This window comes from Cynoglossus semilaevis, chromosome 15 (assembly GCF_000523025.1).
Source record: "Cynoglossus semilaevis isolate Cse_v1.0 chromosome 15, Cse_v1.0, whole genome shotgun sequence".
NCBI lineage: Eukaryota > Metazoa > Chordata > Actinopteri > Pleuronectiformes > Cynoglossidae > Cynoglossus > Cynoglossus semilaevis.
In genome coordinates this window covers 9,407,718-9,421,049 of record NC_024321.1, presented here as the reverse complement: position 1 = coordinate 9,421,049, position 13,332 = coordinate 9,407,718, and the positions used below count along the sequence as shown (strand labels likewise).

At 41.3% G+C, this 13,332-nt stretch overlaps 3 protein-coding genes across 3 annotated transcripts in view; all 3 read left to right on the top strand.

Moving 5' to 3' along the window:
• The first annotated feature begins 2,522 nt into the window (after positions 1–2,522).
• On the top strand, positions 2,523–5,283 carry LOC103390891 (protocadherin alpha-7-like). The gene has a single exon (XM_017039200.2). It carries the CDS (start codon positions 2,914–2,916, stop codon positions 5,281–5,283), a length of 2,370 nt encoding a protein of 789 aa, XP_016894689.1. The 5' UTR covers positions 2,523–2,913.
• Positions 5,284–5,932: 649 nt separating this feature from the next.
• On the top strand, positions 5,933–9,657 carry LOC112488214 (protocadherin alpha-3-like). Its single transcript, XM_025063354.1, has 2 exons — positions 5,933–8,632; positions 9,634–9,657. Exons 1-2 carry the CDS (start codon positions 6,272–6,274, stop codon positions 9,655–9,657), a joined length of 2,385 nt encoding a protein of 794 aa, XP_024919122.1. The 5' UTR covers positions 5,933–6,271.
• Positions 9,658–11,443: 1,786 nt separating this feature from the next.
• Positions 11,444–13,332, top strand: part of LOC107989588 (protocadherin alpha-8-like) — a 4,529-nt gene continuing 2,640 nt past the window's right edge. Inside the window, exon 1 of the mRNA XM_025063353.1 lies at positions 11,444–13,320. Coding sequence (XP_024919121.1) covers positions 11,689–13,320 — 1,632 coding nt within the window. The 5' untranslated portion in view covers positions 11,444–11,688. The remainder of the gene's footprint in view (positions 13,321–13,332) is intronic.

The following is a 13,332-nucleotide window of genomic DNA, read 5'->3' as shown; positions in this document are numbered from 1 at the left end:
GTTGCAAAAGATTTGGGAATAGAGCCGGCTGTGATGAAGCAGAGGGGATTTCACATTATGCTCGGCTCCACTGAACCTCTTTTCAAGGTAAATGAGATAGACGGTGTTCTTTATACGAACCGCAAAATAGATCGTGAAGAAGTATGTAAAGATAGCAGTGCGTGTCTAGTTAACCTTAAAACTGTCCTGGAAAACCCGCTGGAAGTGCATTATGTTACAGTGGAAATACTGGATTTAAATGATCACTCGCCCACGTTTCCTGAAAAAACAAAGAGGCTCGAAATTTCAGAATCTGCATTACCGGGAGCAAAATATCAGCTCCAAAATGCGCACGATCCAGACGCCGGCTCAAACTCCATTCAACAATATAAAATCAGCCAGAATGACCACTTTCGTCTTGAAATCAAAGATAGAGGAAGGGATGGTAAAACTCCAATTTTACAATTACAGAAACAATTAGATAGAGAGGCGAAACGCAGCCATCAGCTGTTGCTGACCGCTATAGACGGAGGAAATCCACCCAAAAATGGAACATTAAAAATTTACATTGACGTTCTTGATGTAAATGATAATATGCCGGTGTTCACCAGAGAAACATATTCAGCAGCGCTGACTGAAAATGCCAAAATTGGCACAACAGTCATCCAGGTTAACGCAACAGATTTGGACGACGGTAGTAACGGAGAAGTGCTTTATTCATTTGGTGATAGCGTCAAAGATAAAATCAAAGAGTTATTTGACATCAACTCTTTAACCGGGGAAATTATTGTAAAAGGTAATGTAGATTTCGAAGATCAAGACATCTATGACATCGATGTACAAGCCTCCGATAAGGGAACCATCCCATTTAGAACCGATAAGAGTGTTATCATTAAAATAGGAGATATTAATGATAATCCTCCTGAAATAGAGGTGGCGTCGTTGTCAAATACTGTTTCAGAGGACTCTAGACCGGGAACCACAGTGGCGCTTGTCAGTATCACTGACTTAGATTCTGGCCTGAATGGAAAGATAATCGGCTACGTTGCCGAAGACGGTCCGTTCACTCTAACTCCATCGATGCAAGATAACATGTTTGCTGTCGTCACCAAATCACTAATCGATAGAGAACAACAGTCCAGATATGTTATTACAATAATTGCCAAAGACGCAGGTGAACCGGCTTTGACATCCGAAAAAACTATAACCGTGTCGGTGTCAGATAAGAATGACAACAGTCCTGAGTTTGCCACGAGCCCCTATACATTTTACATTACCGAAAATAACAAACCGGGGGGATCTGTATTTTCTGTCGCAGCGTTCGATCGTGACGAGGGAGAAAACGCGCATATTACATATCATATATTGAGAGAAACGGGGCATGAAAATAAAGTGACATCTTTTCTCAACATAAACTCGGACAATGGCGATATTATGGCACTGAAGAGTTTTGATTTTGAAACATTCAAAACTTTCCAGTTCCACGTTGCGGCGTCAGATTCAGGAAGTCCGTCACTGAGCAGCAACGTCACAGTGAACGTGTTCATTCTGGATCAGAACGACAATCCTCCAGTCATTCTGTATCCACTCAGCTCTAATGGTTCTGCTGAAGGTGTGGAGGAGATTCCCCGCAATGTGGACGCAGGACACTTGGTGACTAAAGTCAGAGCCTATGATCCTGATATAGGATATAACGGCTGGTTACTGTTTTCACTGCAGGAAGTTTCTGACCACAGTCTGTTTAATTTGGACCGATATACAGGACAGATCAAAACACTTCGTCCATTCACAGAGACAGACGAGGCTGAGCATAAACTGGTCATACTGGTGAAAGACAATGGGAACGTTTCACTGTCAGCAACAGCTACTGTGATTGTCAAAGTTGTGGAGCCCAAAGAAGCTTTTGCAGCTTCTGATGTGAAAAGTTCAACCAAAGCAGATGAGGACAATGATGTGACTTTTTACCTGATGATAACTTTGGCCTCAGTTTCTGCTCTTTTTCTCATCAGTATCATTGTGCTGATTGCAATGCAGTGCTCCAAGTCCACAGACTATACTTCTAAATATCTACCAGAGCCAAACTATGATGGAACATTGTGTCACAGCATCCAGTACAGATCTGGAGACAAACGGTACATGTTAGTTGGACCCAGGATGAGTATTGGATCTACTATAGTCCCAGGAAGTCATGCAAATACACTGATGCTTCCTAATAGGAGAGGGGGATCTGAGGAGGTAAGACGTTTTTGGAAACCCTTTTCTTCATCAAGGTCATCCATTTCATTGTTCAGTCTAATACTTACTGCATACATTGCGTGTTGTTGTAATGAAAAGAAAGTTGGATTTGAAGCCCAGTGAAAGTGTCACAGTTTAGTCACAGTTTGATGATTTTGTATGGTCTGTTTGTTGTGCATGTGATATGCAAGTTAGGTATTTTCCTTTCACAATTATTGTAACCTACAATAATTAAATAAAATTTCACATACACGACAGCAATACCTTCATACAGAATTATATATAGAGAATTATGTATCAAAAATAATGTATAAAATATTTTCCGCATACATTTTTAATGATTCATTTGCCCTTAGCGTGAAAGTCGCTGTCCATTTCACTTATTTTCTTCATTATTTTTAACTACTAAAAAACTAGGATTGCAATGTCAGTCTTTATCACTTGGTGTCGGTACAACCATACCAGATAAACCGCTGACGTGTTAACGTCACGGCTCTCAGCTCCACCCCCCTTTTCCTTTAGACGGTCTTAAAACGAGCATCTTCCCTCAAGCGAGTACACAGTTTCACTACATATTTGGGTTGTCTCACGACAGTGGGTGAAGCCGAAGGATTTATTTTCATTTTTATTCCACCTACTAATGGACCTATAGCCTGATGTAAGATTTTTTATTTTTATTTTCTTGCCATTTATTACGCCATGGAACAAAGGAGACATATTGTGCAGCGAGCGCAGACAGTGTGGCTTGTCTATGTAATGGTTTTGATCATTTTTTGGAGCAGAGCTTTGGCACAAATCCGTTATTCCATCGATGAGGAGGTGAAAGAAGGAACATTTGTTGGAAATATTGCAAAGGATTTGGGTCTCGATAAGACGACACTGAAAGACAGGGGCTACCGTATTGTCTACAGCTCCTCGGAGCCGCCTTTTCGGATGAACAACGAGGATGGCATCTTGTATGTTAGCCGACAAATAGACAGAGAGAAGGAATGTGACCGCAGTAAGGTCTGCGTGATCGACCTGAAAACCGTTTTGGAAAACCCACTTGAGGTGCACTATGTAGCGGTGGAGATACTGGATGTGAACGATCACGCACCAAGCTTCCCAGAGAGTGAAAAGATATTGGACATTTCTGAATCTGCTTTAGCAGGAGCAAAGTTCCAGTTACAAGCTGCGCGGGATGCTGACAGTGCTCTATTATCTGTTCAGCAGTATACGTTGAGTCCAAATGAACATTTTCGTTTAGAGGTGAAAGATCGCGGCGAGGACCGCAAAACTCCGAGTTTAGTTCTCCAGAAACCGCTTGATAGAGAATCCGTCAAGTCGCATGTATTAATTCTGACTGCAACTGACGGGGGTAAACCTCCGCGGTCCGGAAACATGACAATAATAGTTGATGTCTCGGATGTTAATGATAACCCTCCCGTGTTTGCAGATGATTCATATCATGCACATTTAAAGGAAAACTCTCCAATTGGAACAACTGTATTACAAGTCAATGCCACAGATATGGATGAAGGGTCAAATGGTGAAGTTGTTTATTCTTTTGGTAATGACGTGGATGCGCGAGTTCGAGCCCGTTTCGACTTAGACCCCTCCACTGGCATCATTAGTGTGTCTGGGTCTATAGATTTTGAAGAAAGCGGCAGATATGAGATTGATATCCAGGCATCAGACAAAGGTGCGGCAACACTGACAACGGACAAAACAGTCATTATACACATTGTTGACGCCAATGACAACGCACCAGAAATTGAAGTGACATCTTTCTCCCATGCGCTCCCAGAAAACTCAAAACCCGGTACTACAGTGGCTTTGATAAGTGTCAAGGATTTGGACGCGGGACTCAATGGAAAAGTGGTATGTCATATCAACCAGGGTGTTCCATTTCTCCTCAGCCCATCTTTGCAAAATAATATGTATTCTCTAGTGACTAAAATGCTTTTGGACAGAGAGAAACAATCACAATACGATGTAACTATTATTGCTAAAGACACGGGTGAGCCGTCACTGTCATCTTACAAGACTATAAAAATAAGTGTGTCAGATGTAAACGATAATAGTCCTTTGTTTTCACAGAATCCTTATACTTTCTATATTGTTGAAAATAACGCCCCTGGCGCGTCTATTCTATCAGTTACGGCCCGCGATAACGACGAGGGAAGTAATGCGCTAATTTCATATCATATTCTGAGAGAGAAGGGAGGAGAAACGTCAGTGAATTCATTTTTAAACGTTAACACTGAAAATGGAGACATCGTTTCACATAAAACGTTTGATTTTGAAAAAATGAAAACTTTCCAGTTCCACGTGGTGGCGTCAGATTCAGGAAGTCCGTCACTGAGCAGCAACGTCACAGTGAACGTGTTCATTCTGGATCAGAACGACAATCCTCCAGTCATTCTGTATCCACTCAGCTCTAATGGTTCTGCTGAAGGTGTGGAGGAGATTCCCCGCAATGTGGACGCAGGACACTTGGTGACTAAAGTCAGAGCCTATGATCCTGATATAGGATATAACGGCTGGTTACTGTTTTCACTGCAGGAAGTTTCTGACCACAGTCTGTTTAATTTGGACCGATATACAGGACAGATCAAAACACTTCGTCCATTCACAGAGACAGACGAGGCTGAGCATAAACTGGTCATACTGGTGAAAGACAATGGGAACGTTTCACTGTCAGCAACAGCTACTGTGATTGTCAAAGTTGTGGAGCCCAAAGAAGCTTTTGCAGCTTCTGATGTGAAAAGTTCAACCAAAGCAGATGAGGACAATGATGTGACTTTTTACCTGATGATAACTTTGGCCTCAGTTTCTGCTCTTTTTCTCATCAGTATCATTGTGCTGATTGCAATGCAGTGCTCCAAGTCCACAGACTATACTTCTAAATATCTACCAGAGCCAAACTATGATGGAACATTGTGTCACAGCATCCAGTACAGATCTGGAGACAAACGGTACATGTTAGTTGGACCCAGGATGAGTATTGGATCTACTATAGTCCCAGGAAGTCATGCTAATACTCTGGTCCTCCCTGATAGAAGAAAGACATCTGAAGAGGTAAGATGATTGGAGGAAATTCTGCTCCTTTTTGTTGTCGGGGTCTTAAAAGCTGTTTGTGGATAATCAGCTAGATTTTAACGGTATTTGTTGTATGCTTTTTTTTGTCTTTACACATAATGTTGAAGAAGAAGCAGGACATTCGAGTATCAACATTCAGTTGTCTTTGGTTTAAATTATACACCACTTTAATTTACTGTACACTTAAAATGCAAAAGATTACAAAGTTGTCACATGGTTTTAAAGTCTCTCTCTGATTGGTTATCTTAAACGGTTTGTTTCCTGCACAGTAAAATATTTACTTGATATTGTCTAGACTTTGTTGAAGTTCTTATCAGATTATCAATGGATTTCTATTAAGAAATTATAATACTGCATGACGTGTTTTAAGCGAGCGATGTGTTCGCTGTCCATTGTGCTGAAACGTTTGTCCTAAGCGATTCCACTCGGAACAATATATTTAAATACCATTGTTTAAACAGTTAATTGATGTTAGTCATTTCGTGTGTTTCCACGTAGTTCCCAATTTCAGGTGGATGGTTTTAGGGGTCATTATTTCTTTGTTTGTTTGTTTGTTTTTTTGGAACATAGACATTTAAATGCTTACAGTCTATATATTTTTTTATATTTACTTATTTTCTTATCACCCAAGGACTACGTTGTTTATTTGACATCTGTTTTGACTGGTGACGACTCAGATCTGTGTGTTGGTTCTATTGATGTTATTGAATTCGTCTGCGTTGTATCAACGCTTGGTGTCGGTGTAGTTCAACTATTCTACGTTTGGGGATGTTTGACGTCATGAGTTTTTTTTTCTCTCTATCGCACTAGCATTTGAACAGCGGCTGTGAAGCTAACATCACCTAAATGCAGTTCATGCGTTGTCAAATTGAAATCTTTTTAACGGAAACTTCACCTTGCGCTTCTCAGGACTATGGTAATTTAGGTCTGTGAAACACGATATATTTTACTGGAGCATTTTCTTTTTTCCTTAACCATGGAACAAAGAGGAGAAGGCAAAACCTCGAGGGTGCGACCCTGTTGTTTCGCCACTGTGTTGATTTTCAACATTTTGTGGAGCGGAGCTTTGGCGCAAATCAGATATTCTATATCCGAGGAGGTAGAAGAAGGTACTGTGGTGGGGAATATTGCCAAGGACCTGGGGCTGGATAAGAGTGCGCTGAAGGACAGGGGATATCGCATTGTTACGGACACGGCTGAACCTTTGTTTGTGGTGAACCAAAACGATGGTATCCTGCGGGTGAGAAGAAGAATAGACCGGGAGGGTGAATGCGAACGAACCAGCCCGTGTTTGATCCAGCTGAAAACGGTGCTGGAAAACCCACTGGAAATCCATTATGTGACAGTGGAAATACTCGACGTCAATGACCACTCGCCTGTTTTTCCCGAAAAAGAAAAACGGCTTGAGATTTACGAGTCGGCACTGCCAGGAGCGAGGTTTCAACTACAGGCAGCTCGAGACCCCGATGTAGGCCAGCTCTCCATACAGCAATACAAACTCAGTCATAACGAATATTTTAGGCTAGAAATCAGGGATCGAGGGGGTGACAATAAAGTACCTTTTCTAGTTCTGCAGAAACAGTTAGACAGAGAAACCACTGAAAGACACAATCTTCGTGTCACAGCTATTGACGGAGGAAAACCGGCAAAATCTGGTGTTATTGATATAAATGTGGACGTTCTGGATGTTAACGACAACTCCCCAGTATTTACGAAAGATGATTATTCTGTTACACTGAGAGAAAACGTCCCCGCTGGCACAGTGGTGATTGAAGTAAATGCATCTGATTCGGACCAGGGTTCAAACGGGGAGATTATATATTCATTTGGTGACGAAGTTGATTCAAAATTAATGGAACTCTTTAATATCGATCCAAACACAGGTGAGATTACTGTAACAGGTTTAATTGATTTTGAAAAAAGCAAAAATTATGAAATTGACATAAAAGCATCGGATAAGGGGAATGCCCCACTGACAACGGCTAAAAGTGTATTGATAAATGTTGTTGATGTTAATGATAATGCTCCCAAGATTGATGTGACGTCGTTTTCCAGCTCAATCAAAGAAGACTCAAAAATAGGAACTACAGTAGCTCTTATTAGTGTCAGCGACCTCGACTCAGGGATAAATGGTAAAATAATTTGTACAATCCAAGAAGACGTGCCGTTCTCTTTATCACCATCGCTACAGGAAAATATGTTTGCTGTTGTGACTAAAGCACATCTGGACAGAGAAGCTATTTCACAATATGACGTTACAATTACTGCTAAAGACGCAGGCAGTCCTCCATTCCTAACCAAAAAGACAATAGGCATCGTTATATCAGATGTTAATGACAACAGCCCAGGGTTTTCATCAAGCCCTTATACATTTTATATATGTGAAAATAACAGCCAAGGGGCTTCAGTGTTTTCAGTACAGGCATCTGATCGTGATGAAGGAGACAATGCTGTCGTTTCATATCATATTATGAGAGGTGTGGCTGGAGATGAGGTGTCTTCGTTTTTAAATATTAACTCAGAAAATGGAGACATTGTAGCACTGAAAAGTTTTGACTATGAGATCCTGAAAACTTTCCAGTTCCACGTGGTGGCGTCAGATTCAGGAAGTCCGTCACTGAGCAGCAACGTCACAGTGAACGTGTTCATTCTGGATCAGAACGACAATCCTCCAGTCATTCTGTATCCACTCAGCTCTAATGGTTCTGCTGAAGGTGTGGAGGAGATTCCCCGCAATGTGGACGCAGGACACTTGGTGACTAAAGTCAGAGCCTATGATCCTGATATAGGATATAACGGCTGGTTACTGTTTTCACTGCAGGAAGTTTCTGACCACAGTCTGTTTAATTTGGACCGATATACAGGACAGATCAAAACACTTCGTCCATTCACAGAGACAGACGAGGCTGAGCATAAACTGGTCATACTGGTGAAAGACAATGGGAACGTTTCACTGTCAGCAACAGCTACTGTGATTGTCAAAGTTGTGGAGCCCAAAGAAGCTTTTGCAGCTTCTGATGTGAAAAGTTCAACCAAAGCAGATGAGGACAATGATGTGACTTTTTACCTGATGATAACTTTGGCCTCAGTTTCTGCTCTTTTTCTCATCAGTATCATTGTGCTGATTGCAATGCAGTGCTCCAAGTCCACAGACTATACTTCTAAATATCTACCAGAGCCAAACTATGATGGAACATTGTGTCACAGCATCCAGTACAGATCTGGAGACAAACGGTACATGTTAGTTGGACCCAGGATGAGTATTGGATCTACTATAGTCCCAGGAAGTCATGCAAATACACTGATGCTTCCTGATAGAAGAAACGCACCTGGGGAGGTAAGATATTTTTTTGTGGAAAATCTGCTTGTTTGTCCTGGCATCTTGGTTAAGAGAATAATGTCTCTGTTTGTGTTGATTTTGTTGATTTAAAACTACATTTTTACTGTATTTGATATTTGCTTTAGTTTTCTTCAACATATAAAATTAACGGTGAAGCAGGACATCGGCATGTCAACATGTTGCTGTTTTTGGATATAACCAAACAGATTAAAATGTATACCGTACATTTTAGAGGTGGGATGTCTTTATTGTCCGTTTTCGTTAGCTGAGTAACGAAAACATTTGTTAATGCAAAACGTGTTTGATACATTTCTATTTTATAGTGTATTTTTTAATCAAAGTGACGTTTAAGCCAACCTTCGAAGCCATACGTGTTGCAGTGTTTTATTAACACAAGTGATGTGCGCTGTCCATGGTTCTGACAGGTTGGACTTAGCTCGCTGGGTCTTAACAGCACAATCAAATGGACTTGTTGAAGCCTCATCCAATGGCTTTTCAACTGAAAAAAAATGCGATTTTCATATCAACCCTTAATATTATCACGCTGGCTAAATTGCTAAATTGACGCCGTGTTAGCCACCTCGATTACATTGCAGAATATTCTGGGTTTTGATTCCACCTAGTTCACACTGCCAGGCTGGGGTGCGTGGGGAGTCATTCATTCTTCTGATTTTATCTTGGTTATTTCTTACTTTAATGCAAAATAAACATTTGTTGTGCGATGACTGCGGTTTTCATTTGACATCTGTTTTGACTTGTGACGATGCAGCCGTTTTTTGGTTCTATTGATGTTATTGAATTCGTCTGCGCTGTATCAACGCTTGGTGTCGGTGTAGTTCAACTATTCTACGTTTGGGGATGTTTGACGTCATGATTTTTTTCTCTCTCTGTCGCACTAGCATTTGAACAACGGCTGTGAAGCTAACATCACCTAAATGCAGTTCATGCGTTGTTAATTTGACAGTTTTTTAACGGAAACTTCACCTTGCGCTTCTCAGGACTATGGTAATTTAGGTCTGTGAAACACGATATATTTTACTGGAGCATTTTCTTTTTTCCTTAACCATGGAACAAAGAGGAGAAGGCAAAACCTCGAGGGTGCGACCCTGTTGTTTCGCCACTGTGTTGATTTTCAACATTTTGTGGAGCGGAGCTTTGGCGCAAATCAGATATTCTATATCCGAGGAGGTAGAAGAAGGTACTGTGGTGGGGAATATTGCCAAGGACCTGGGGCTGGATAAGAGTGCGCTGAAGGACAGGGGATATCGCATTGTTACGGACACGGCTGAACCTTTGTTTGTGGTGAACCAAAACGATGGTATCCTGCGGGTGAGAAGAAGAATAGACCGGGAGGGTGAATGCGAACGAACCAGCCCGTGTTTGATCCAGCTGAAAACGGTGCTGGAAATGAAAACTTTCCAGTTCCACGTGGTGGCGTCAGATTCAGGAAGTCCGTCACTGAGCAGCAACGTCACAGTGAACGTGTTCATTCTGGATCAGAACGACAATCCTCCAGTCATTCTGTATCCACTCAGCTCTAATGGTTCTGCTGAAGGTGTGGAGGAGATTCCCCGCAATGTGGACGCAGGACACTTGGTGACTAAAGTCAGAGCCTATGATCCTGATATAGGATATAACGGCTGGTTACTGTTTTCACTGCAGGAAGTTTCTGACCACAGTCTGTTTAATTTGGACCGATATACAGGACAGATCAAAACACTTCGTCCATTCACAGAGACAGACGAGGCTGAGCATAAACTGGTCATACTGGTGAAAGACAATGGGAACGTTTCACTGTCAGCAACAGCTACTGTGATTGTCAAAGTTGTGGAGCCCAAAGAAGCTTTTGCAGCTTCTGATGTGAAAAGTTCAACCAAAGCAGATGAGGACAATGATGTGACTTTTTACCTGATGATAACTTTGGCCTCAGTTTCTGCTCTTTTTCTCATCAGTATCATTGTGCTGATTGCAATGCAGTGCTCCAAGTCCACAGACTATACTTCTAAATATCTACCAGAGCCAAACTATGATGGAACATTGTGTCACAGCATCCAGTACAGATCTGGAGACAAACGGTACATGTTAGTTGGACCCAGGATGAGTATTGGATCTACTATAGTCCCAGGAAGTCATGCAAATACACTGATGCTTCCTGATAGGAGAAACGCACCTGGGGAGGTAAGAACAATATATGGAATCCCCTTTTTTTTGGGAGGTAAGAACAATATATGGAATCCCTGTTTGTTTTGGCTTGGTTTTGGTTTACGTTTACTGTGGCATGTGTTTCTGGTTGATCTTTGGAAGTTTTTGTCTAAAGTTGATAACGGAGAATCTACAGTACACTTTCCCCATGCCAATGCTGCCATTTTACATGAAGGCATTTGTTAAGGTCTAACATTTTCAAAGCAACAGAGGGCATTTGTACACATTGGCTTTTAGACAATGAGACATTAATACACAATATATATGTAATAATAGGTTTTGCATAGCTCGGGTTTTTTTAATCAAATTGTATAACAAATTCACTCATGATACTTCAGTTTTGATCATAATTCGTTCCATTTTTTGCCACGCCTATCCTGTAACGTCGACATGAGGACGTTTATGTGAAGGAATTTAGGAATTCACTGTCCCTGGTGCTGAAAACGTTTGCGGCCAATTCCAGTATTTTACATACGTTTATGTTTACATTAGGTCTAACAAGTATCACAATACAGCAACATACTTCGGATACATTGATACATTTTTTAGTATTTTGTTCGTTTTAAGATTTTTTTTTCATTATATATGTGACGGGGTAAAGGAATAAACGGGTTTCACACTTTCTGCAACGAGAAATAAGAACGCACGGTGTCAGTGCAATGTAAAATGTCAGCGTTTGTCTGTCGTCATCACCCTGTAGCCCCACCTCCTGGCAGCATTCGTTGTTAGACCTTGGGAGTCGTTTGAGCGCTTGTACTGCGTAGAGATTGGATTTAATCTATGGTACGAACGATGTTTTTGCCCAAAATTTAGCTCGGATTTATTTGATTTCATCCGTCTGTTGTGAGTAGATGATGTTTCCGATTCAAATCATGAAACAAAGAAGACACGAGTCCGGAGGTTTCCGCGGATATCTGTTCGGCTGCGTGGCTATTGTGCTTTTGTGGAGCGTAGCCTCAGCACAAGTGAGATACTCTATCTCAGAGGAAATAACCGAAGGGACAGCGGTTGGAAATATCGCCAAGGACCTGGGAATGGATAGAAACACACTTAAGGACAGGAAGTATCGGATTGTGACCAGCAACGATGAGCCCCTGTTTCATGTAAATCAGGACGACGGCGTCCTGTACGTGAGTAAAAGAATTGACAGAGAAGAGGTGTGCGGGCAAAGCAGTACGTGTCTGATTAATCTGAAAACCGTACTGGAAAACCCACTTGAAGTTCAATACGTTGGAGTGGAGATTCTGGATATAAATGACCATGATCCTGTCTTTTTGGAAAAAGACAAGATATTAGAGATATCAGAGTCTGTGCTGCCCGGAGCGCGATTTCAGTTAAAAGCCTCACGGGATCCGGACAGCGGTCATTTCTCAGTACAACAGTACAAACTCAGCAACAACGACCATTTCCGTTTGGAAGTTAAGGACAAAGGGAACGATGGTAAAATACCAATGCTAGTCATTCACAAAGCATTGGACAGGGAGACTGCAGCAAGCCACTCGTTGATACTGACGGCCCTGGATGGAGGTAAACCTCCAAAATCAGGCCAAATGAACATTTTAGTCAAAGTTTTGGATTTGAATGACAACGCTCCAATTTTCACAAAAGACACTTATTCTGTGATGGTTGATGAAAATGTCCCAACGGACACAACAGTTATTCAAGTAAATGCAACTGATTTAGATGAAGGTCCAAACGGAGAAGTGGTTTATTCTTTTAGTAACAGCATGAATCAAAACATTTTTAACCTTTTCAACATTAACCACCTAACAGGAGAGATAACTGTGAAAGGAATCTTAGACTATGAGGAGAAGGACAGGTATGAAATTGAAATCGAGGCTTCGGATAAAGGTTTTGCACCCTTCACTACAGATAAAAGTGTCACCATTCAGCTGGTTGATGTTAATGACAATGCTCCTGAGATTGATGTTACCTCATTTTCAAGCTCCATCCCTGAGAACTCCAAACCTGGCACTACAGTGGCCCTAATTAGTGTCAGTGACCTGGACTCTGGTCCTAATGGAAAGGTTATTTGCTATTTGCAGGAGGATGTTCCATTTGCATTGTCGCCATCTTTACAGGATAAGATGTATTCATTAGTAACTAAGTCCCCTCTGGATAGAGAGAAACAGTTGCATTATGACTTAACCATTACTGCAAAAGACTCTGGTCATCCCCAGTTATCATCAGAGAAGACAATCAGTGTCATAGTGTCAGATGTAAATGACAACAGTCCAGTGTTTTCACTCAGCCCTTATACCTTTTATGTAAGAGAAGGCAATAACCCAGGAGACTTTGTGTTTTCTGTAAAAGCAGTAGATTGTGATGAAAATGAGAATGCTGTAATTTCATATCACATTCTTAGGTATGGCAGCGAGGAAAATAAAGTGTCATCATTTCTACGCATTAACTCTGATAATGGAGACATAGCGGCATTGAAAAGTTTTGATTTTGAAAAATTAAAGTCCTTCCAGTTCCACGTGGTGGCGTCAGAT